The 22,026-nt window shown below is 36.2% G+C and overlaps 1 protein-coding gene across 4 annotated transcripts in view; it reads left to right on the top strand.

The window, feature by feature from the left end:
• Positions 1-21,803, top strand: part of MIB1 (mindbomb E3 ubiquitin protein ligase 1) — an 84,593-nt gene extending 62,790 nt beyond the window's left edge. For 3 of the 4 annotated variants that reach the window (XM_017831866.1, XM_017831876.1, XM_017831857.1), the window contains 6 exons: positions 4,048-4,229; positions 5,492-5,684; positions 7,720-7,798; positions 9,312-9,425; positions 10,562-10,662; positions 15,525-21,803. In XM_017831866.1, the coding sequence (XP_017687355.1) occupies positions 4,048-4,229; positions 5,492-5,684; positions 7,720-7,798; positions 9,312-9,425; positions 10,562-10,662; positions 15,525-15,665 (810 nt within the window). In that variant the 3' untranslated portion in view covers positions 15,666-21,803. The remainder of the gene's footprint in view (positions 1-4,047; positions 4,230-5,491; positions 5,685-7,719; positions 7,799-9,311; positions 9,426-10,561; positions 10,663-15,524) is intronic. The other variant, XM_017831849.1, reaches the window with a different exon arrangement.
• Positions 21,804-22,026: the final 223 nt, after the last annotated feature.

Here is a 22,026-nt window from a genome sequence, read left to right as displayed (position 1 = left end):
ACTGGCATTTGTAAGAATACGCTTGTGCCCTTTTAAGCGAGAGGAGGAGAGCAATTACAGCTCAGTTGTTTCCATGATCTATGGACTCTATGAAAGGTGCCCAGAATACTTTGTGTATATGAATTTAATTGTGAAAGGAACGAATGGGAGATGAATAATTTTTTTTCAGATTCAGCATTTCATAAACTGGTTTCTGTGTTGCCCAGTCTCATTAGTGGCATCCACAATGAAAATAGTTGTTGTGTTAACGAGAAGTGGGGTTTTTTTCCATCATGTCTTTAAACATCACCTTGGGGGAGGGGGATTTGTGTTTTAGAGAATCAAGTTCTTTTTCTAGTTTCATTTGAGAATTATCTTTGGTTTAAACCAAAGGTGGGTTTTTTATTTCTGTTAAAGCAATAAGAAAAAAGGGACGGGAAAGGTACCACAAGAAACAAAGAAAAAAAAATCCCCTCTTGATTGTATCTCTGATCACCTAGAAATGTTTTAATGTTTTTTAAAAAATCATGATTAGCCACTATCTCCTATATTAGCTTGATCAAACTGTTGGTCATTTTTTTGCACTTGTTTAGCTGCAGAGAAAATTTTTCCCTTAACTAAAAAATTTGTGAGGTTTAAGTGACATGGAGAAGATATATGCCCTCAGAGAAGAGGTGCAAACTTGATTATTTTAATTTTATGTGGCAACATGTCACTGAAATATGAAAGATGGAGTAAAACCTGGGTAAAATATACCTGTAAACTCTTTAAGATGGTCAAACTGTCTTGAAAATGTCTTGTGAAAAATAGTAAATGAGAACAGTACCTAGACCTATTTATCTTTATTTAAATAAAGGTATTGTAAAAATTCTGTAAACTAGATTTGACCAGTAAACAGTTTTAAATATTAAACCACCTTTGGCCCAAAATTGTGTGTCAGAGACAGGATCTAAGCTGTGCAAATGTGTGCAGGCGTCTGGACCTCTAAAGCCATCCAAGGACACATTAGTAATTTGTCTTCTGTGGAATTGCAAATACAGGTCATGGATAATAAAGGATAAATGGGATTAATAATTTATTCTGGGAACCTCTAAGGTTTTCTTTTTGTAAATATGATAAATTGAAGGTTTGTTTTGGGAGGTTTTTTTATTATTCTTTGTTAATTCCTTTAAGGGTTGGGAAACATGTCAGATTTCGTTAGTCTATGTGATAGCAAATCACCTATGTAAATATGTAGTACTTTTGACCTCATTTTTGCTTGGCTAAATTCTAATTAACTTTGGACTGCTGTCTTGAAGATTCCAACCTATTAAAACCTGTAAGGTGCTTCTTTGTAGTATAGTACTTCAACAAATAATTATTCTATTTTAGTTTCAGTTGAAAAAACTGAGAAAGAAAAATTTCACTTGCAGGATTTTACGGGTTTTTTTGTATTTGATAAAGTTGATCAAACAGCAGCTTCATTGAAATTCTACAATTTTTTACTTTTTACCTTGACCACTATTTAAAATACAAACCAATATTTTTTACTGCTATCATGAACTTACTTTGTCAGTGGAAATACATGGAACGAAATCTTCAACATTGATTTATTTTTTTTAGAGTTCCTTCTGTTGGAACAAGCTCCCCAGGGAAATAGTCACAGCACCAAGCCTGCCAGAGTTCAAGAAGTGTTTGAACAATGCTCTCAGGCTCATGGTGTAATTCCTGGGGTTGTCTTGTGCAGGGCCAGGAATTGTACTTCCATGATCCTTGTGGATCTCCTCCAACTCAGGATATTCTATGTTAAGTCCCCACCACTACAAAAAAAGTCATTTGAGTTCTTTATTACAGGTGCAGTGTTCCTTGGTCTAGGGTACTTTTTATCCTAAATAAATGTATTATTCCCAGGTGCATTTAATGTAATTTATTTTAGTATAGATGTCTTTCAGACTTTTAAAATGCTTTTGCATGATGCCACTGCCTAAATCCTAACTTAAAACAAAAAAACTCTAATGGAAGGTGTTTACAGCTTCAAAGGTAGCTCAGTAACTACAGTTACTTAGATGATATTTATGATATTTGTTGGATTACACAGAGACTTCTCCCTCATAGGTAAATTGGCTGGAATTGGCCTGTGTTGATTCATTTCAGGGCTGGACCCTTCCAGAGGAGGCTTTCTGCTGCTGTACTGTGCACTAAGACATAATGAGGCTCATTTTTTTGTTAGTGGATTTGTTTTGTGTTGTTCTCATTTTGCGTGCGTGAAAAGTTGTAGGTTCCTGAAAAGTGTCATGGGATGCAATATTGTCTTGGTGTTTTCAAATAGTACGGCATGCAGAGGCATTTTAGGACCCAAGGTTTTCTAGAGTAATGTTGATGGCTGTTCCGTGATGACTGCTCTGCCAACCTGGGAGCAAATCACTTTCACTGGGTGTTGTGCTGCCTTGGCTGAATTATTGACGTGGTTCAGAGTACCTGGAGTGAAGCTAGATAAAATCTCTTCACTTCAGCCAGTGCTGTAATTGAAGTGCATAAAAATGGACTGAATTTATAAACAAAAATTTTCTGTGATCTGAACATGGCAGAGCAATGCGTCTCGATAACTTCCTGATTTTCCTGGTGTGAAGTCTTTCTAGCTGTACTGTTCTTACCTAATCATAAGGAAGAATGCAGGATGAGCATCTGGGAATTCATAAAGTGACCTTCAAGAGTCTTGCAGCACCTCAGTGATACGTATTGATATAAGAGTTTTAGTTAGGGGTAAGAACTCTTAACTAAAAGGAATAAACATAAATTGCTTCCCTAGGAAACTGGGCGGCTGTACGATGAGAAGGATAACCTTGCAATTACCAAGGCAGGGTAAAGACGTTTCATAGTGTCTTCACATGCTGCAAGAAATTAACCCAAACCAATGCTTTTTCTTCATGAGTTACCTCTGAAGGATGGGATAAATAACTAGAGGGGTTTTGAAAACTGTTTTCTTCATAGTTCAGACTTCAAGATATGCAGCTGTTAGGGCTGGAGTGACAGGTATCTGGTATTTTAAGTTTATTCCTGTATGCTGTTCCGTCTAAAATAGCATTTCTAGTCCTCTAAATACTAAATGGTTGTTAATCCAGCCAAAATGACTTAATTTTTAGGGGGGCTTTTAGAAGACCAGCTACAGGGATAGATTATACAAAATGAAAAATGGTGTCAAAAAGTGTACATCAGTCAGTTGGGCACTTAAATAATGGGAAAGAAGTGCATACAAAATCCTGCCTCTATCCTAGCATTGAAGCCTCTATAATTCCAGATTTCAGCACTTAAAGCTCCCAGAATTGGAGGTGTCCGAGCTATGCCAAAGCTGTTCCTTTGAATGTAGGGTGGTGTAGTTTGCTCTGGGGTGGGTGAATCCTCTTCTTGCTGGGCTATGGTAGTGAACCTTCTCTCTTTGTCTAGATGGCCCTGTGAACTGTGTGTAATAGGTACAGTAATACAAAAATAAAGTACTAGCCGTAAAAGGGCAAAGTAGCCTTATCTGATTAGGACAGGAAGGACAGTTTGTGAGTTTAAATCCATCTAGGCTGAGAAAGACTCAAATTCAGTTGCTTTCTTGGGCAGGTATGTTATCACTAGACTAAAAGTAAGTGTGTATTTATTTCTCTGCCCAGCTGTGTTTTCAGTCCAAATGTAGTGTTGTTGGCAGCATTTTTATCTGAACTCTGCAATTTCAGTGTACTGAAGTGTGTTCTGAATATACACACTGGAACTTTACCCTTTTACCAGTGCTTACACAGAAGGACAGCCCCTTCACATGTGAGTATAGGTGCACAGGATGCTTCAACAGTCAAACTATTCCTTGCTGAATTCTTATTCCTTGCTGAATTTTAGTTCCTTAAAGGAAAATTAAGTATAGCTGACTAAAAATTAAGCAATTGTACAATTGTTTTAATTTTAGTTCTAGAGGTGCTTCCTTGAGCTTACAGGTTTATACATATATGTGTGTATGTGCATGTGTTCATGTCAAGTAGTTTTCCTTTAGCCAAACAATTCTTAACTGTATAGAGAGGCTTTCAAGTTGCTTACGTATTTGTTTTCTTTCAGTTAATAATGGGACTTGGCACTCAAGGAGCAGAGAAGAAGAGTGCAGCATCTATTGCCTGCTTCCTGGCAGCCAACGGAGCTGATCTCAGCATTCGTAACAAGAAGGGTCAATCTCCTCTCGATCTCTGCCCTGATCCGAGTCTCTGCAAAGCATTGGCTAAATGTCACAAAGAAAAAGTCAGGTTTGTATATTCATAAAATACAAGGTTTCCAAATCTCTGCTTTCTATAGATTAACTTACTTATTTAAAACACCGTGCCTTTATTAGCAATAGCATTAAAACATGCAAGCTATTTTATTTACTTTCAATTAATTCTTCATTTGCTGTGGTACATTGAATGTTATTTACAAATACATTAGTTGAAATTTACCCAAGTCTTACAGGACTTTCATGCATGTTAATATGGAAGGGAGGAGAATGGGAAGGTGACAATCTGCAGGTGGAGGTTCGTAGAGCTTCAGAAATAGCAGGGTGGGGGGAACTCACTGAAAAAATAATTAGGCATTGTAACAGGTTGGCCTAGGAAGCTGTCAGATCTCCACACAAATCTCATACGAGTTTTAAAGGCTGAAATGGGTGAAGCCCAGTATAGCCTGGTATAAATGTAGTGTTGAAGATGCTTTGAGCAGGTGGCCTACTGAGTACCTGTCAACATGAATTGTATGATACTGTAAAAAGAGTATAACGGAGTGGGTCTGATGTCTTTAGGAATTATGATTTCAGAGAAATGTCATGTTACCAAGTGTATGCAGTATGAGATGATTCAGCTTGTCCCGGTTGTGTTCCCCCCTGTGATTTCTTAAACAATTCTCATCCTTAATTCCTATATGGAAATCAAAGCGGTACTTTCAAAATGTCACAAAGAGAGGCTGTTTTTATTGATGTTGTCCTGGTAAGGAGTAAGGTGCTTATGTTCTTTCAGAGCCTTTCTGTCTGTGTCCATCTATCTCGGCCTCATCCCTTGGCTGTTCCCTCTCCGCCAGCTTTTCCGGGCTGGTGAGGGCTGTGGGAGCGACGCCCTCTGCTGGGGGAGCAGCAGCACAGCGCTCCGACCTGAACTCGCTGACCGAGCCTGGGCTCTGTCACTTGCTGGGCATTGAAACGTGTTCAGGGTGAAGGTGTTCAGCTGTGCGGTTCTGAATCTACAGGGCATGGCTCTATCAGGAAACTCTTAGGATGAGAGGGAAGGGCGTTTTACAGCTTTTCACGTACATGCTCACGACATGCTGTTCTGTGTCCAGTTTCTCTACGATGTGTTATCTGAGCGTGTGACCTTGCACTCTGGTGTCAGCTGTTCATTTGGGAAAAGGCAGTTCAGATTGCTTAATGATGATACAGTGATGCCTGAATGTGTAGGAGTATATAAACAGCCAATTGATGTGCATTTTAAATTAATTTTTTTTTTTTAGTTCTTAAAAGTTTGACTGCAGGGTTTCTTTGTAGTGGTCAGGTTGGTTCCCGAAGTCCGTCTATGATCAACAATGATTCTGAAACCTTAGAAGAATGTATGGTGTGTTCAGACATGAAGAGAGATACGCTGTTTGGCCCATGTGGACACATTGCCACTTGTTCTCTGTGCTCACCACGGGTGAAAAAATGCCTCATCTGTAAAGAACAAGTTCAGTCTAGGACAAAGGTAAAAACCTCCAAAATTCATTGGTTCTCTCTCTTTTTTAATGGAAAAGAAACAAAAATAGAGTGGTCCAGGAAATACATAATTTATTTTATATGGTAGTTTGCCTTACACGTGTCTCACTGGATGGAATTAATTTTGCATTGTAGTGATATCTTGTCCCAACATTGTACATTGCTCTTTTGTGTTTCCCTGTACCTTTCCCTGCCTTGCAATGTTTTTATTGTTCAGGTCTTCAGAGTTCCTAATACAGTCACCTGAGAATACTTTATTGAAATAGATTATTTCCCTCCTCCATGGTATTTTTTTCTTCACGTTAAGATAAATCGCTGCTTTTTCTGAAGTATAATTTCCCTCAGTAATACTCAATTCTTCTGAGTTCTTTTATTCCTTAGGGCTGCTTAAAAGATCATTTGCCTGTAAACTGAGTTAATTAATATGTGCTTGTTTTTGAAGTTAATAATTACTTTCAGCTTTCACCTTTTTTTTCTTAGGAATCACAAGTTTCATTATGCTGTCTTTTTTCTTCAGAGTATCAACCAGTTGTGCCCTATTTTGGAGACCTAGTCTCAGTAGTTTTTATGAAAACCCAACTCTATTTTTAATTTTTTTTCCAAACATTTGACTAGTCTGCTTCTGCACTATGTTAGGGGTTTTTTTCTCTACTTCAGAGTAAATATAGGAGTTGTAAATATAAATTTGTATTGGTTTTACTATTCACTCTCCTATTCTTATTTCTTATACCATTCACTATTCTGCACTGCGTATTTTCAAAATCCAAATGTTAACGTAGCGGGAGCTCTTTTTTCTCTAGACTTCCTTTATAATCAGTGAAAGAGTTCTGTCACTGGGGGATTCGGAGCAGCAAAGTAAGACTTCTACCTCTAGTCATCCATCTAAAGAAGCTAATCTATGGAAATCAGCTTTCCCAGGTGAAGGCTAACCTTTGTGGATAACCTTTTCTTCATTTCTTTTGCAGAATTAGGTTGAGAGTGTGGAATATCTGGTTAATATTTCTCTTCTATATAAAAACTTAGAGCAATATCTGTAAAAAAGGCTAAGAAATTAATGACTCAGGCCAACAGTTCTCTGTGAACTGGAAGAAGTGGTCCAGGCTAGTATGAATGGAGTGGTATGTGATGTCTGTGGTCAAACTCTATATGCCCCATCCCTAGAAGTGTTCGAGGCCAGGTTGGATGGGGCCCTGAGCAACCTGCTCTAGTGAAAGGTGTCCCTACCCATGGTAGGTGGGTTGAAATGGGATGATCTTTAAGGTCCCTTTCAACCCAGGCCATTCTGTGGTTGTATGGTATATACAGGTACTCACAATAAAGGGCTAGAGAAACCTTAATCCAGAATGTACCAGTAGTTTATAAGTGAATTTCATAGGATCGTAGAATGGTTTGGGTTGGAAGGGACCTTTCAAGTTAGTCATCTAACTAATATCTAACACCCTGCAATGAACAGAGACATCTTCAACTAGATCAGGTTGCTCAGAACCCCATCCAACCTGACCTTGAATGTTTCTAAGGGACAGGGCATCTACCACCTCTCTGAGCAATCTCATTATAAAATATTTCTTTCTTCTATCTAGTCCAAATCAACTCTCTTTTAGTTTAAAACCATTACCTGTTGTCCTTCTGCAACAGGCCCTGCTAAAAAGTTTGTACCCATCTTGCTTATAAGCCCGCTTTGAATACAGAAAGGCTGCAATAATGTCTCCCCAGAGACCTCTCTTCTCCAGACTGAATAACCCCAATTTAAGTATATATGATGGAACAAAGAACAAGAAAAAATAAAGAAATATATACTGTCCTAACTGCTTCTCTGTACCTGTCAGTGTACTGAATGTGTAAAATTGCTAGAAAATATATCTTCTTAGAAGTTATCACACTGACTCATTAAAGTTAGATTCTGAGGTGCTGAATTGTTTAAAAAAACCCAACTAGATAAAGCTTCTTGAAGTGCATGTGCCTTGCAAATTAATGTAGAGAGCAGGAGATAAACTTTTCTCGTATGTGTTTGTTGTTCTTTACAGATCGAAGAATGTGTAGTATGTTCAGACAAAAAGGCAGCGGTGCTTTTCCAGCCTTGTGGTCATATGTGTGCCTGTGAGAGTAAGTAACTTGACAGAAGCCCTTTTTGAAGTAATCATGAAACAGAATATTTTTAATTGGATTGCTAAAAAGTCATCAGTAATCTGATGTCATGTCCAATTTCCTTGATAGCCTGGTGTGATGGTTAGAATTTTGACATTATTTGTCATGCTGGTAATAATTGGAGGACAAAGCGGAGATTTTCAAAAATTGAGGAAACAAGTGCTCTTCCATCTGAGTTATTTATTACAAAAGCCTACTGTATATCATTAAAACTTCTGAATTAATTTTGTTGCTTTTTTGCAGCTTTTTTGGGCATTCAGATGTGCAAATGGTGTTTTAAAAGAATACTTTAAATAAATATTTAGTATACTTCATTACTAGTCTACAGATTTGCACAAGGGCTGCATTTTTCTCTAAAAGACACATCACATATCTTTGCAAAAAGCGCCAGTTGTGTTTCACTTTGATTTATCCTGTGTAGGAAAAAAAATACCTAGGAGATTGCCAGAAATTTTCTGGTTTTGAGAATATGTGGATGAGAATGCAGCCATCACCTTGTCTCCAGGCATTTCAGGGCTTTGTTGAAGAGTGATTTGCCTGGAGAAGAGCAGTCCATATTGATGAGGACCTACATGAGAGGGAGGGTAATCATTCCCATGAGTAACTGCTTGCTTGGTCTTGCTAAAGAAGGCTGATTTCTTCCTCTGTTCTGGCTGAGGCAGCTGACATCACTGACTATAGTTATCCTGATCTGGCCTCTTTCACTGTCTGCAGTTGAAAGATGATGAGAAAAGTGGTTTTGATTTGTTTCCCAGGAAAGAGAACAACAAAAAGATTGATTGCTGTGGTGAAGGATTTCAGCAGTGCAATGCACATTACCAAGTCTAAGCTGTAACAGGGACAGCAAAAGGTTTAACAAATGCAGATGATTTCTTTCCAGATTTTTTTCTGGACATCTTGTTCAAACAGGATAATGGAGAGTCTCCAAATTTGTGTAGTTTATAAGACCCATTCTATTAATTTATAGTAACCTTTTGGCATTTATGAGACATAATAATTTGCCTTTTGTAGAAGAATTACAGTCTCCTTTCTAGGATTATATCAAAAGATGTAGGTTTATTCTTCAGGGTAAGGAGCAGCACTTATTTGCCCCTGGACCATTAGGACAGTTAGTGAGATTCTTTGCTCTAAAGGAAAAAGTGGGTAGTGAGACATTCTTGGAAATTCCAGTCTCAAATGTGTGTAATTTTACTTTTTAACTTCAGCCGTTCTAGTGGAATAGACATCCATTTGGAGAAAGAGGAACCTGTTCACTTGTAATACTTTAAAAGGAGATAAAGGGAATAGATTTACTTTGAATCCCAAACAGGATGTTGTTTATATGTGTGATTTGCAGAAAGTAATTTTTTCTATTATAAGCATATGTTCAGTCATTGCTGTACAGTTACTGTGATTAGACAAGCTCACGTATAGAAAAGAAGAAAAATTAAGTAACAGGATGCAGAGTTGATTTATTTCTCTGTCCTACCAGATTGTGCAAGCTTGATGAAGAAGTGTGTACAGTGTCGGGCGGTGGTTGAGCGAAGAGTGCCTTTCATAATGTGCTGCGGAGGGAAAGGTACAGAAGATACCACTGATGATATTTGTGAGTGACTCCAAAGCCCATACTCTTTCATATTCCTCCACCAACTTCTTATTCTCATTCTTCTAAATGACCTAAATACTTTCTCTCCTTTCTAAAGAAAAGTTCAATAAAAACAATGTTAACCCAGGTGTCCATTTGCTGTTTGCACTACTTTCTACAGTGGCAGCAGCAGATGTAATAATAACACTGGTCATTATACTGGAGCATTGCTTCCAGCGTTCAGAGTAAGGCTGAGAGCATGTGGTAGCTTAGCCACTTGGTAATGTCTAATGAAGCAAAGCTGAGAATTGTCTGTAATTGTGCAAATGAGCAAATAAATGTTTGGGTTTTTTTACTTCTGGAACTCTGAAGGCATGTTAAATATTTTGCATCTAGGTACAAGCAACTTTCCTGACAGAATGTACAGTTTTACATCTCCTGCTTTGACTAGTTTTTAAACTTCTTGTGACTTCTTCGAATAATTTCTGTGGATTATGTGCATTTACTCTGTCTGTGTATGTGCATTTACTCTGTGGTATGCAGTATTTCAGTTGAGTTTATGGGAATTGGAATATTACTTCATTCTGGTCATAATGTTCCAAAATAGATAAATGTAAGAATAATCAGTAAAATCATGTTTTCAATACACTGGGAATTTAAAATACTTCACAGTTTTTCTGCTTCTTATAGTAACATTGCTTCCTAGGTCAATCAGGTATAAGAATATTAATCAGAGCTTGTTCAAAGTCTGAACAAACTACTTCCAAGACACTTGTGCAGTTTTCAACACCAAAGCGAATCATCGGCATAGATAAGTCTTTTCAGTGCTAAAAGATTTGACTTTTTTTTTTTTTTAAACATATACCCCAAAAATTTTATTTCAGGAACTACTAGCAAATAAGAACTCCGAGACCATTAAGGGACTACAAGTATCATTATTGTGGAAATATGTGTCAAAGAAGTGTTGCCACTAAATTCAAAGAAATTCTGTATTAATTGAGCTGCAGTGATGTAGTGAATTCAATTAGATTACCAAAGATATTTGACTAACATTATTTCAGATAATTAAAAAATTGTAGTTATGACACTGGAAATAATTATTCCTGTTCCATTGGATTGCTGCATAATCATGTATCTTTATTTTCTTTACATTACAGCAAGTGGAAACATTCCAGTTTTGCAGAAAGACAAAGACAATACTAATGTCAATGCAGATGTACAGAAGCTGCAGCAACAGTTACAAGACATCAAGGAACAGGTAAAAGTGCTGAATAAAAATTTTATGGACCACTAAACTAATTGGACAAGCCAATGCATCCTCTGTTATTTAAAGCAAGATGACGTGTTAAAGTGCATCAACTCTTAAATTTTAGTTAAATGACCAGTATTTTTTTGCGTGATGTGGCTTGTATGTTCTCTATGTACAGGGTTAAAAACAAAAAAATCAAGTGACCAGGTTTGATAATCAGTCTGTTTAAGAGCATCTGTGTTGGCATGACTAAAAAAGGGTGCTCTGTCCAGTCTGTGTGTTCTCTGCCTGTTTAGTGACCTGAATGTGTAGGTACAGCAGAAGCTGTTTTCACAGAATGGTGGTAAAAGTAGATTTTCTTCACTGTTCTGTATCTACCTGCATCTTTACTTGTTTGTTCATTAGCTGCCTTTGAACAACAGCTGGCAGTTACCTGCCCTATGAGGGGTATGGTTCACATATTCTTCAAAAGACTGTGTAATTGCAAAGTTAAAACTTTGAAAGTACTACACAAAAAACTTGAATATTTGTAATTTAAGTGTTATGGTTTGTCATCTGTAATTATGTGTAGTGTTTGCAGGAGGAAATTTATACAGATTAACTACAGATTGTATTGATTATTCGTTGGTTAAGTTACATGCAATTCAGAAACCTAATGGAAAAATTAATTTTCCACTGACCTATTTGAATGTGTTACGTCTCTAAGTCTAGTTCCATTTGAAATGCTTAAAGTAGTTGTCTACATGCAGAACTTTGTTGTGTTAAATTACCGAATCGTTTCATTGCTTTTCCATCTGTAGAAAAACTTGATTTTTAGATTTTTCACTAGTAAAGGACCTGGAGTATCTGATTATTGTATGAACTTACTCTCTTAGAACCCTAATAACGTGATTTTGGCTTCCCTATGTATAACAAAACTGGAAGAGACTTTTCATGGATACAGGAAACAGGGGTGTTCTAACTTGGTTTTTCCTCTTGTAAGGCTTACAGCAGTCAGTAATACTTCAGTGATGGCAGCATCACATCTCATCCTGGTAGTTGTGGCTTTCAGCTGTTCATGCATGTGAAAGCTAAGGCTATAGTGTTTAGATTGCCAGTTTTACAGCCCATATCTCTAAATGCCTTAAATTTGGGAGCTGATGTGCTCGGTGGAATGTCTGTGAAGAGCTGTTCCTGTCATATGGTGACTGGGCCAGCACCCCAGTAATAGAAATTCAAAACAGATTCCTGTGTAGCTTTTGTCTGTAAAAGAACATGCAGATGGAAAATTGTCATTTGAAAATGCATGTCTGTCTTAACAGTAACATCTGGAATGTCTAGATATCTCTGACATCTTACATCTACTGTTTAGCTTCTGCTTTACTTTTTAGCATTGAATGGAAAGAATATGGTTACTTCTTTGGCATTTGAAAGGATATGTGTGAAAGATGCAGATGAATGCATAAATGCAAGTAATCTATTTTCTTCAGATGTATGTTTTTCTGGTTAATTTCAGGAGTTTATAAAAGATTTCTCTTTGGGTATGCTAATACTCTTAGGCACATGAAAAGAAAACTGTATTACAGTTTTTCTTCTTGATTAGATGTGATTTCAGGGTTTTTTTCAGTTTTCCTTAGGTGCTCTTTTATTCTATACAATTTTGTCTTGCCTTTGAGATTTGTTAGCCAGAAGCCAGAATTATTCAATGCTTCTGACTTGAACGAGGTGGTTCTGGTCATTCTTGTGTGCATCTTGGCTTGAGACTCTTCCATATTTTCCTTAGTATCTTTTCTGCTTAGATCTTGTGATTGGGCAAGTTGAATATCATACTTGTCAGTAGCAAGTTGGATTTGATAAAAATTCATCATGTCATTTTTTAAATTTGTGTTTGAAGTGATGCACAGCAGTCCACTATAACTGTGTATTCTTTTGATTTATGCTGTAACAATTCAGTCTTGATATTTTCTACTTAAAATTAATTTGTTCTCTTTCAGCAGGTATAATCCTTTGTTTCAACTCATACCTTCAATGATAATCTAATATGTTAGTGCAGCAAGCTTTTAAAACCATTTCTGGTGGCAAGCAGAAGTGATGCTGATGTCAACAGAATCTCCCACATCTGATGACCACACCATTCTTCAGGGATTCCCTGAATGTGAACCCTTTTGACTGTAATTGCAATACCTTCACTCCATTTCATACATGATCATCATCATCATCTGTCTAATATCTTATGTATGTTCCTTCACCATACTTACATCACTTTCTTCCTCCTTAAAAATAAATTTATTTTGTCACTGTGCACCTGTATATTGTTGGAAAAACGTTTTTAGTAAGGAGGAATTGATACTTCAAACAGTTTAAAACACCTTGTTAGTGGTAAAAATTTTTTTTTTATTGCAAAACCAGTTAAGGTGGCTATGAGCACTTTTTCAGAGTCCTTACCCAAAGAAGTAGTTCTCATAGAGAACAGGCATAGTGCCTTTTTTATAGTCCTTTTTTATTTCTTTTTCTTCAAAAGATAGTAGTCAAATCTTTGGTGCAGAGGCTTTTCTAACAAACTAGTAGTACAATAGAAACAGATACTGCTTATTCTGTAGAAGTACTTATAAACTCCTAGTTGAGTAAGAAATTCTCCTTGGAAGCTGGAAAGCTCAGTTATCTGGGCTTCTGTCTCACTGGGAAACTGCTGAGCTAATCAAGAAAACCCTGTGTAGCAAACAGGAAGATTCACTGTCCTGCCAGCTGTGTTCTCCTACTGTGTAAAAGTAACTTAACATTTAAGTTAGTATCATGTTGAGAAATTAAACAGCTAATGTATTTTATATTCTCTGCTTTCATACTAAGCAGTAGAAATTGGGCAATTTGCTAATACTGCGTGCAATTGCAGAAAATATCTGTAAGATGAACATGTTAGGATTTCTGTGCTTCACTGATTGAAACAGTTAAAAGTAATGGTGTTTAAACAGATTTTAATTTTTATTATTTCTGAGTCCCTTGATCAATGTTTTCATTTTTAAATGATGTTGTGTCATTTGGAGCGAAACAGACCCTTAGCTAAAACGTAAAAGCTACGAGTTGTTGTGCTTTTCCCCAAAAGATAAGATTAGTGTTTGCTTTGTCAGCCCTTTGTCAAAAGACATCATGCCAATGCTGTCAGGTTATAGACACTTGTCACAGAACAGCTCTGTGTTCATTGCCTTGGAAATAGCTGTTTCACTGATACTTGAAGTCTGTGAGTTACTGAAGGAAGAATACTCTTACTTGTCCCCTTGGGATGTCAAGTTGATGACTTAGTGTGAAAGGAAAAATGAGTGGGACTGATTGACAGATGCTCAGTATTGGGCAAATTTTTTGTTTAAGAGTGTTTTGGTATAGTACTATGGAAATCTGGCAAAGCTGGAGAACACCCCCCTTCAGGACTTTTTTAAACATAAATTGGCATAAGGTTTTATACTCCTGCTACTCCATTACACTGGTATCCTGAAGATTAAAATAGGCATTTGGCCAGACTCCATGCCAGTTTAAACTTTGTATAAGCAGAATGATGGTGATTTGGGTTTTTTTTGGTCTTCAACTAAGCTATCTACCTTAGGAAGTAATAAAGGCTGGAAGTGGCACTTAGTGCCATGGTTTAGTTGACAAGATAGTGATAGGTCTTAGGTTGAACTTTATGATCTCAGAGGTCTTTTCCAACCTACCTGATTCTGTGAATATCTCTTAATTCCACAGAAACTGTGCTTTAAAGGTTATACTGAATAGGGTTCCTACTATGGATTTCTCTCTTTAGATGAACAAATTGAAGTAAACACCCAATGATGAGTATGTAAACAAGTCACAGGTGCAAGACGGTGATAAAATGAATTTGTATTTGAAATATGAACCCTCTCAGTATTTCATATTATGTACAAGATCAACATTTATATTTGTTAGATATGTATAGTGTGTCTCAGATCTGAGATTTGACTTGGTGGACTATAGAATGGTCTTAACAATTATCATCTATTGTAACATCTATTCATTTACTAACTTTTGATCAACTGTTATAAATGAAATCCTAATGTGGCTGCAATATGTTTATGGTGAAGGAACATGCCTTACCAAAATTTCTGCATATGACAAAATGTGAAGGACACTGTTCCTTAGTGGCTTGGTACAAAACTAATTTTGCTGTTGAAGAACCTTTAGAGATTTTGGGCATTGGCTGTCACTGTAATGTTCAGCAATTAAAACTGATTTTAAAAGTTTGCTGTGCTACTGTTATGACTGAAGGTCAGATATTTATTAAACTGTTCTTCATTTGAAACTTGAGGTGTTCTTTTGGTTGAAAATCTAGATAACTTCCACAAACAAAGTCTTGAATATTTACATATATTATTGATTATGCAGCATTTTTATTGCTTCTGCATGTGTTCAGTGCTTGATGTTTTAAGGTAAGTATACGAATGGCCAGATAACTTGAGAAGAAATTTGTAAATCATTACCCAAGCATTGCATTTATAAAACTGTTTGTGGTGTTTGCTCCCTGGAAGATTACATGACATATAGGAGACTGTTTCTGAAGAATCCTCAAGTTTGCAACATTAAGACAATTATATTGAAAATTTGATGTCAGCCTTCTACTGGATTGTCTTACTTAAAGGGGTCATATTTGGAAAAAAGCTGCATAGTTGTTTGTGTAGGAAAAGCCCACATATTTTAAATCAAGTAAAAATGGGATTAAAAAAAGCCCAAACTAATTTAGGTTAGTGGCTGGGTTATGCTATGGCAATTATCTTTTATGCTTAAGATGATTTTGTATTTGTTGTTATATGCAACATATAAATTGTTGACATTTTCAATACTGTATAACTGCTACCATTGACTATGTAATCTGTCAAAATCTTTTACAGACTATGTGTCCTGTCTGTTTGGACCGCCTGAAGAATATGATCTTTCTCTGTGGCCATGGAACGTGTCAACTTTGTGGAGACCGAATGAGTGAATGCCCAATATGCCGCAAGGCAATTGAGCGAAGGATTCTTTTGTATTAGATAGTGGAACCAGTGTCTTTTATTAGGTTGTGAAATATTAAGGTCATTTTGATGGTTTAAATCTCTGTAAGTTTAAAAGGCAGTAAAGGGTTCTAGTGGAAACATTTCTAATACTGTAGCACAGGTTCATTACATGGTAATTGTTTAAAGACTGTGAACACACCAAATAAAAGAACAGTATTTGAACAGTCAGCTTTTACCTTTACTCTTCTAAAACATCTAAGCCTGAAGCTAATTTAAAGCAGTCATTTTTTCATTTTCTTTTTGTCTTCTTCCCCTTAAAGTTTAAAGGGACATTCTTGTTTTGGTTTTGTTCATGTGTACCATATACGTATCAGATGTCAGGTGATGTAAGGGATTTTTTTTTTTTATATTGTCAGTTACTACCAAACATAAATATTTAGGATTTTTTTTGCTTTATGCTTTTCTGGAGAATGTTGACACGTTTCCTGTGATAGTTCTGATTCACATTAATTTCCATCTTGAAATATACAATCATGAAAAATCAATACAAATTATATACACACTAGTAATAAATATACCATTCCCATAAGATGAGGCCTCAGGATACAATAAGGTAATTCTAACTTTATCGTGCCCTTTGTTGCTGAGGATGGCCTGGGAAGGAAATAGTAAAAAGAAAAATCTGTTTTAGAAACATTACGTTCCCAAAACTGCACTTTAGTCTAACGGGTTCAAGCTAGCTAACTTAAATAGTGAACATTGTAATTCTGCTAGTCACATGACTTTGTACAGAATTTCTTTTAACCTGACTGGAAAGGAAGATGTTTGAGCAGTGGGTAGTTATCCATTTCAGGTGAGTGCATTTGATCAGTTGTAGAGGAACATATACATGTGGAGCCTTTTAAAAATTGTGGGTATATAAATAAGGAAAAATTAGAGTTTTTGCAACATTTCCTCTCTTTTTAAGTGGGTTTTATCATCTCCAGGCAAACAGGGTCAAGAGCAAAAGAGAAGATTTAATACTGCTTATTCATCTGAGTTGGGTGTTAACACCAGAACTTATCTGTGAGCATTACTGGGTAATACTGCAAATGAAGATATTGCTGACAGAACAGTGAATTTTGTGAGCCTTGCTTAGGTGAGCTGAATTTGGCTAAAGGAGTTTGTTGCCACTGATGTGACAAAGAGCTGTTCCTGACCCCAAAAATTCTAATGTCAGGAACTGTAGACTATTAACATTTTGATAACAAATACATCCTTTCATCATTCGTGATGGTAGAAAATATGCTGATTTGAGGATCTCTTGTAGCTAAAAGGAATGTGTGCCTACTCCAAGTGATTCAACAGTTTTGTGAGTGCAAAGTTCATGTAGCCCTTTGCCATTGTGCAGACTTCATTTGGATGTGCTCTTGCCGGACAGTAAAGAAATCCACGCTGAAGTCATTTAGGTGCCTTACTTGCAGCTAAGATTAACTTATCACTTAATTCTCATTGCATGTCAAAAATGTGGACAAAGAGATAGTTCAGGGAAAGATCCAAGTAAGGATAAAGGCATAAAATTGTGGTCTCTTCAGATAAATGAATCTTTCTTTTGAAGCTTATGTTGATATGCCTGAATTGTGCAAACGTTGGCAAAAGTCTCAGAAGAATGGTACTAATAAACTATAAAGACAGACAAACCTTTAAGCAATAAGATTTAAACACTGAATAGTTTTCCAGGAATCAGCTACAGTGATATATTGGAAAAGTGTATGTAGAGTAGCTTTTAACATTGCAAAGTGATGTAATACACATCTTTAATCCTGCTCCAGCATTGCAAATGTTACTCATTCTTTTCAGTGTTTTTTCATTGGACAGAATCACAATCTGGAGTCATTATAGTAGTCTGGTGTATTTTGTACATTAGTAGTCATCTGTTCTCAGATAATCTGTGTATCTGTATTCTTGGCAAAATGAAATAGCCTTCCCTTTTTGCTTCTTGGGTTCCCATCCTAAGGTACTAGAATCTCAAGGAGCTTTGGAAAGTTTCTGATATAAGGCTTATTTTTCAGTTCAGCATTTTGCTATCTCCACTTGAACTCTGAGTGCACCTGAGTTTTCATGGCAATTTTCATTTGACCAATGTGCATGTCACTAAGTTTGAGGGTGGTTTTGGTTTTTTGGGTGGCGGTGGTGGGGTTTTTTGTGGGGGGAGAGGGCAGTTTTCTTTTGGTTTGATTTGGGGGTTTTTTGGTAGCATGTTTGACAGCTGAACTTTCTATAGTAGGCTTCAGTTTCCTGTCAGGCTTCCCCTGGAAATACTTCTATAATAGGATATATGCCATTTGACAATCGATTCTGAATTTTAGCCTGTAGCGCATCAGATCTGTACCTTGGTTTCCTCTGTCTCTGGTAGACATATTTTGAAAATTGTGTCCTCTTAATTCTTCATGGGGACCTCTATAAACTGTTGTAGCACAAAGGCAGGGTGGATTTATTCTTGGTAATTAATTCTTGGTAATGCAACTGAAACTTCAGTATAGCAATTGGCATTTTCTTTATTCTTTTTTAGTGGAATAAGCCAGAATTACTTGAAAGTATTCCAGCTTATCATGAATTGAAAAATTCAGCTGAGTAAGAACAGATCTAAAGCATCCTGGGTAGGAAACTGGATTTGGATGTTATATATTAGTTGACTGCAGAAGACACATACCGTAACATAGATAGAATAGGTGAGTTCTCTGTTGGGCTTGTATTTTTCAACAGAGAAGCTGTTGAAACACTCTCAGTACTTGAATGCCATCACAGTCCTATGGAAACAGAGATGTATGTGACTGCATAGGAGTTTGTGATTGGACTCATTTGGCAATGTTGTGTGCCAGTTGAAATTGAAGTATGTCAGCTTGATGCTGTTATGGTGCTACGAGAAACAGCTGAATTGGGAAAACTAGGTAAGTTAACCCACAGTTACATAATAGTTCAACTAACAGTCGAACTATTAGTATAGGCCTCTTATTGACAGGTGGAAGAGCTGTATCTTGTCTTAGGAAGGCTACACCGTGTTTGCCTTTCAAAAACCTAATGAGGAAAAATGTTTGCAAATCCAGTATTGTTTCTTGAAATAGGTATTTATATTCACACATTGGATTCTGATGTAGAAGGTGAGCTGGTGTTGTTGAGGAACCTAGTGAGTTTGTTCACTCTCTTTAGTCTGGTATCATCTGTGCAATGTGCGTAGACTAAAAGTGGATAACACATAGTAGAAGGATGAAAAACGGAAGTTCAGTTGGAAGCCAAAGGGTGTTACAACAAGTAGGAGAGTTGAGGATATATCACTGTGCCTCCGTCTTCAGCAAAAGATTAACATGTAAATCTCACCAGAGCAAAGTGATAATGAGAAAAATCAGTAAGGTGTTTAATATACTGTAAAATCATAAAATGCGAGAGTTGCAAGGTTTGTTTATTATGATTATCCCCCAGTATTTAATAGCAATTTCAAAATTAAATGGAATGAAATATCTTGATTTGTTTCTTGAAACAAGAAGGCACCTAATAATACGTATTGTTCAGATGTGAGGTATGCGGAGATGGTTAAGTAAAATACTTTCTTTTCCTTTTAGTAAAAGACATAAATACTGTGACATCAGTACACAGTGATTTAAAGTATAAAGACAACCTAAGAGTCTAACAGAATACTCTAAATAGTTGTAGTGTGTTAACTTTTATATAACTATGTTTTGACTTTTTTTCCCTCCCAAACCTTCTTATCACTTACTACACCCCAAGCTTATATAGAACTTCTCAAAATTTTGGCTGTTAGTACAATCTCTTTTTCCTGAAGTGGATACTGAAAACTGCACTGGCAAAATAGTAAACAAGTTACTTTGTAAATGTCTAAGTTCCATTAGAAGGTGGTGGTCTTAGCTTGGACTGGATGTGGATATAGCAGATTTGCACAAGTACTTGTGCCTTGTTAGCATAGTCTTACAATTGGTATTTTAGCCTCTTTTAAAGATGTGAAATGGTCTTTCAAAAATAATCTAAGTACTTATTGTGTAGATATTTTATAGAGATTAAGGTTTATGTACGTGTAATTATCTTTAGCAGTATTAATTGCAGTTTCTGTAAACACTAAATTGTTTGAAGAAGCTGCTTTAAGCTAGTGATCTGAGCTTCCTCTACAAAATTAAATGTACCAGAAATTTATTTTACTCTTCCAGTAGCAGCTGATGAACCGAAGAGCCTATCCTGTTCTTTGTGCTGCATGGGTCAACTTTTCACTTAAAAATCCCCAACAACACTTACAGCCTAACCTTAGCAGTGCTACCTCCTTTCTGTCAAAGTGCTGAATTCTTCTCTAGCTGTTCTTTGTCTTCAGGAAGGGATGGGGAATGCATCAGTTTTGTTTTGCTTTGTTTTGATGTATGAATACATTTTCAAGGTTTTTTACTGACTGTATAAATTACGTACAATAGCAGTGTGTGATTTGCCACAATGTACATTGTATAGCTTTCTTGCATAAGTTGCTGGAATTCTTACTGTTGTCTTTTTGTGCATTTCATAACCTTTTTGTGTTGACAAAGCAAAACTGTTATCTCCAGAAGTTTTAGTATGTGTCATTTTTATACTAACCCTGTGGTAAATACGCAAGTTCTGACTCAGGGCTTTTTAACAACTTAAACACGTTCACAATATTCTTCAGCACATCTTGGAGAATAGTAGAGATTTAATGACTGTATAGTGCCTTGATAGAACTATTGAATGGGCATCAGCCATAGAGTCTTTACAGGATGCAAGTATCTTTTGATTTCAGTTAATGAGTTGATGTTAATATAATTGTAATACCCCTGCCATGGGTTTATAAACTTGTATATACTTTCTGTAAAGGAAAATCATCAAAAAGGGCATAATATTGAAATTTACAGAAGCAGCTTTCGTGTCAAAGATGTGATAAAATGTTCTGAATGTGACATTTTTAGTGTGAGAGGTCATTGTCTCAACGAACGTGTAAAATACCTGCTTTACTCTGATCCAGTAAGTCTTTTATAAGAGAAAAAAGTGACAACAAATCAGTATGTTTGCATGCCATTTCATAGTTAGAAAACTGTTTTGGTCTCATTTTGAGCTTTTAGGAGATACTTTCTTTGTCCCAAGCTTAGTGTCTTTATGAATGCAAAGTATTAATGTTAGAAAACAGGTTGTACTGAACCGCAGGAACATTTTTGCTTTTGTTAAAATCAACTTTGTATTTTCGGGAAATTGTAGATTTTGTCATGACTGTTCATTGGAGAATTTTAAGGTTGCCTGTAACAATTTCTGTATGCAGATAGCATTATATAATTGCTTCCTTTAAAACTGCTTAGCAAGGTCTAAGTTTTTCAGAGGAAATGCTGATGGTTAATAAAACTTGTCATATAAGATGTATACTGACTTTTTCAAAAGCTTTGACTTGAAAGTGTAATTGGACCGAATTAATACTGATTTTTGTGCACACAGCAGTGGGAAAGGAGTGGTGGCTCATTTGTCTTCCTCCTTCTTGGTTGTAGTGATGTTAGATGTCACCATGGAATTAGAAAATTGTATGCTTGAAAGAATGTTTGTGAACTCAGTTACTTGTTGGCATACAGTATTTAAAAGTGCATCAGACTTTATTGAGAAAGTTTGCAATCCAAACTTTTAAAAAAATCTGCTTCTCCTTTATCTCTGAAGAGTTTATAGAAGCATCAGAAGTGCTACGTGCCTTTGAATCTCCCATATACTCAAACATTGTTAAAGCAGCACAGTAGATTTGTGAAGGGTGAATTATGTTGTAACAACAAAAAGGTTGATTTAAAATTTTTATGTGTGACATATGTGCAAATTTTTCTGTAAATATGCAGCTCATAGTGCTGACTAGAGCTGCTGTTAAGTGTATGTTAGATTCTGTGTTTATGTGTAATTGAATGGCCTTTCCAGATCTGGCTACCTGAATGTGATCATTTAAACATCCGCCAGATACAGTAACTTCCATATTCTGAGACAACAGATGCTGCATCATAGTTTATACTTCTAGGATTCAATTTAATGGATGCATTTAAAAGTGTATGTAATCAAAGTCATCAAAACCAACCTAATTTAAATGACTTAGTGTTTTAATTTATCATAGTGTACAGGTGAAAAAATGAACTGACAGAATAAAAACTTTGTTGCTCTCTTTCTCAGTTTCTTTTCATTTTTCAAGATTTCTTCAGCCTTGGTTTATATGACAGGTACGTATGAAAAGATAGTATTTTTAGATACTTTTGAAAAAACTTTATTTTAAAATAATTAATGCAAATTGTTAAAATATGTTTTCAGCAGCCACTTGTTCTTTGCTTTGGGATTTACAAGCTGCTCACGTACTTCTCCATACCTATTCATTGAATGTGATGGGAACAGT

The sequence above is a fragment of the Lepidothrix coronata genome, unplaced genomic scaffold (assembly GCF_001604755.1).
Source record: "Lepidothrix coronata isolate B3197 unplaced genomic scaffold, Lepidothrix_coronata-1.0 Scaffold6, whole genome shotgun sequence".
Lineage (NCBI taxonomy): Eukaryota > Metazoa > Chordata > Aves > Passeriformes > Pipridae > Lepidothrix > Lepidothrix coronata.
This window is presented reverse-complemented; position numbering and strand designations above follow the sequence as displayed.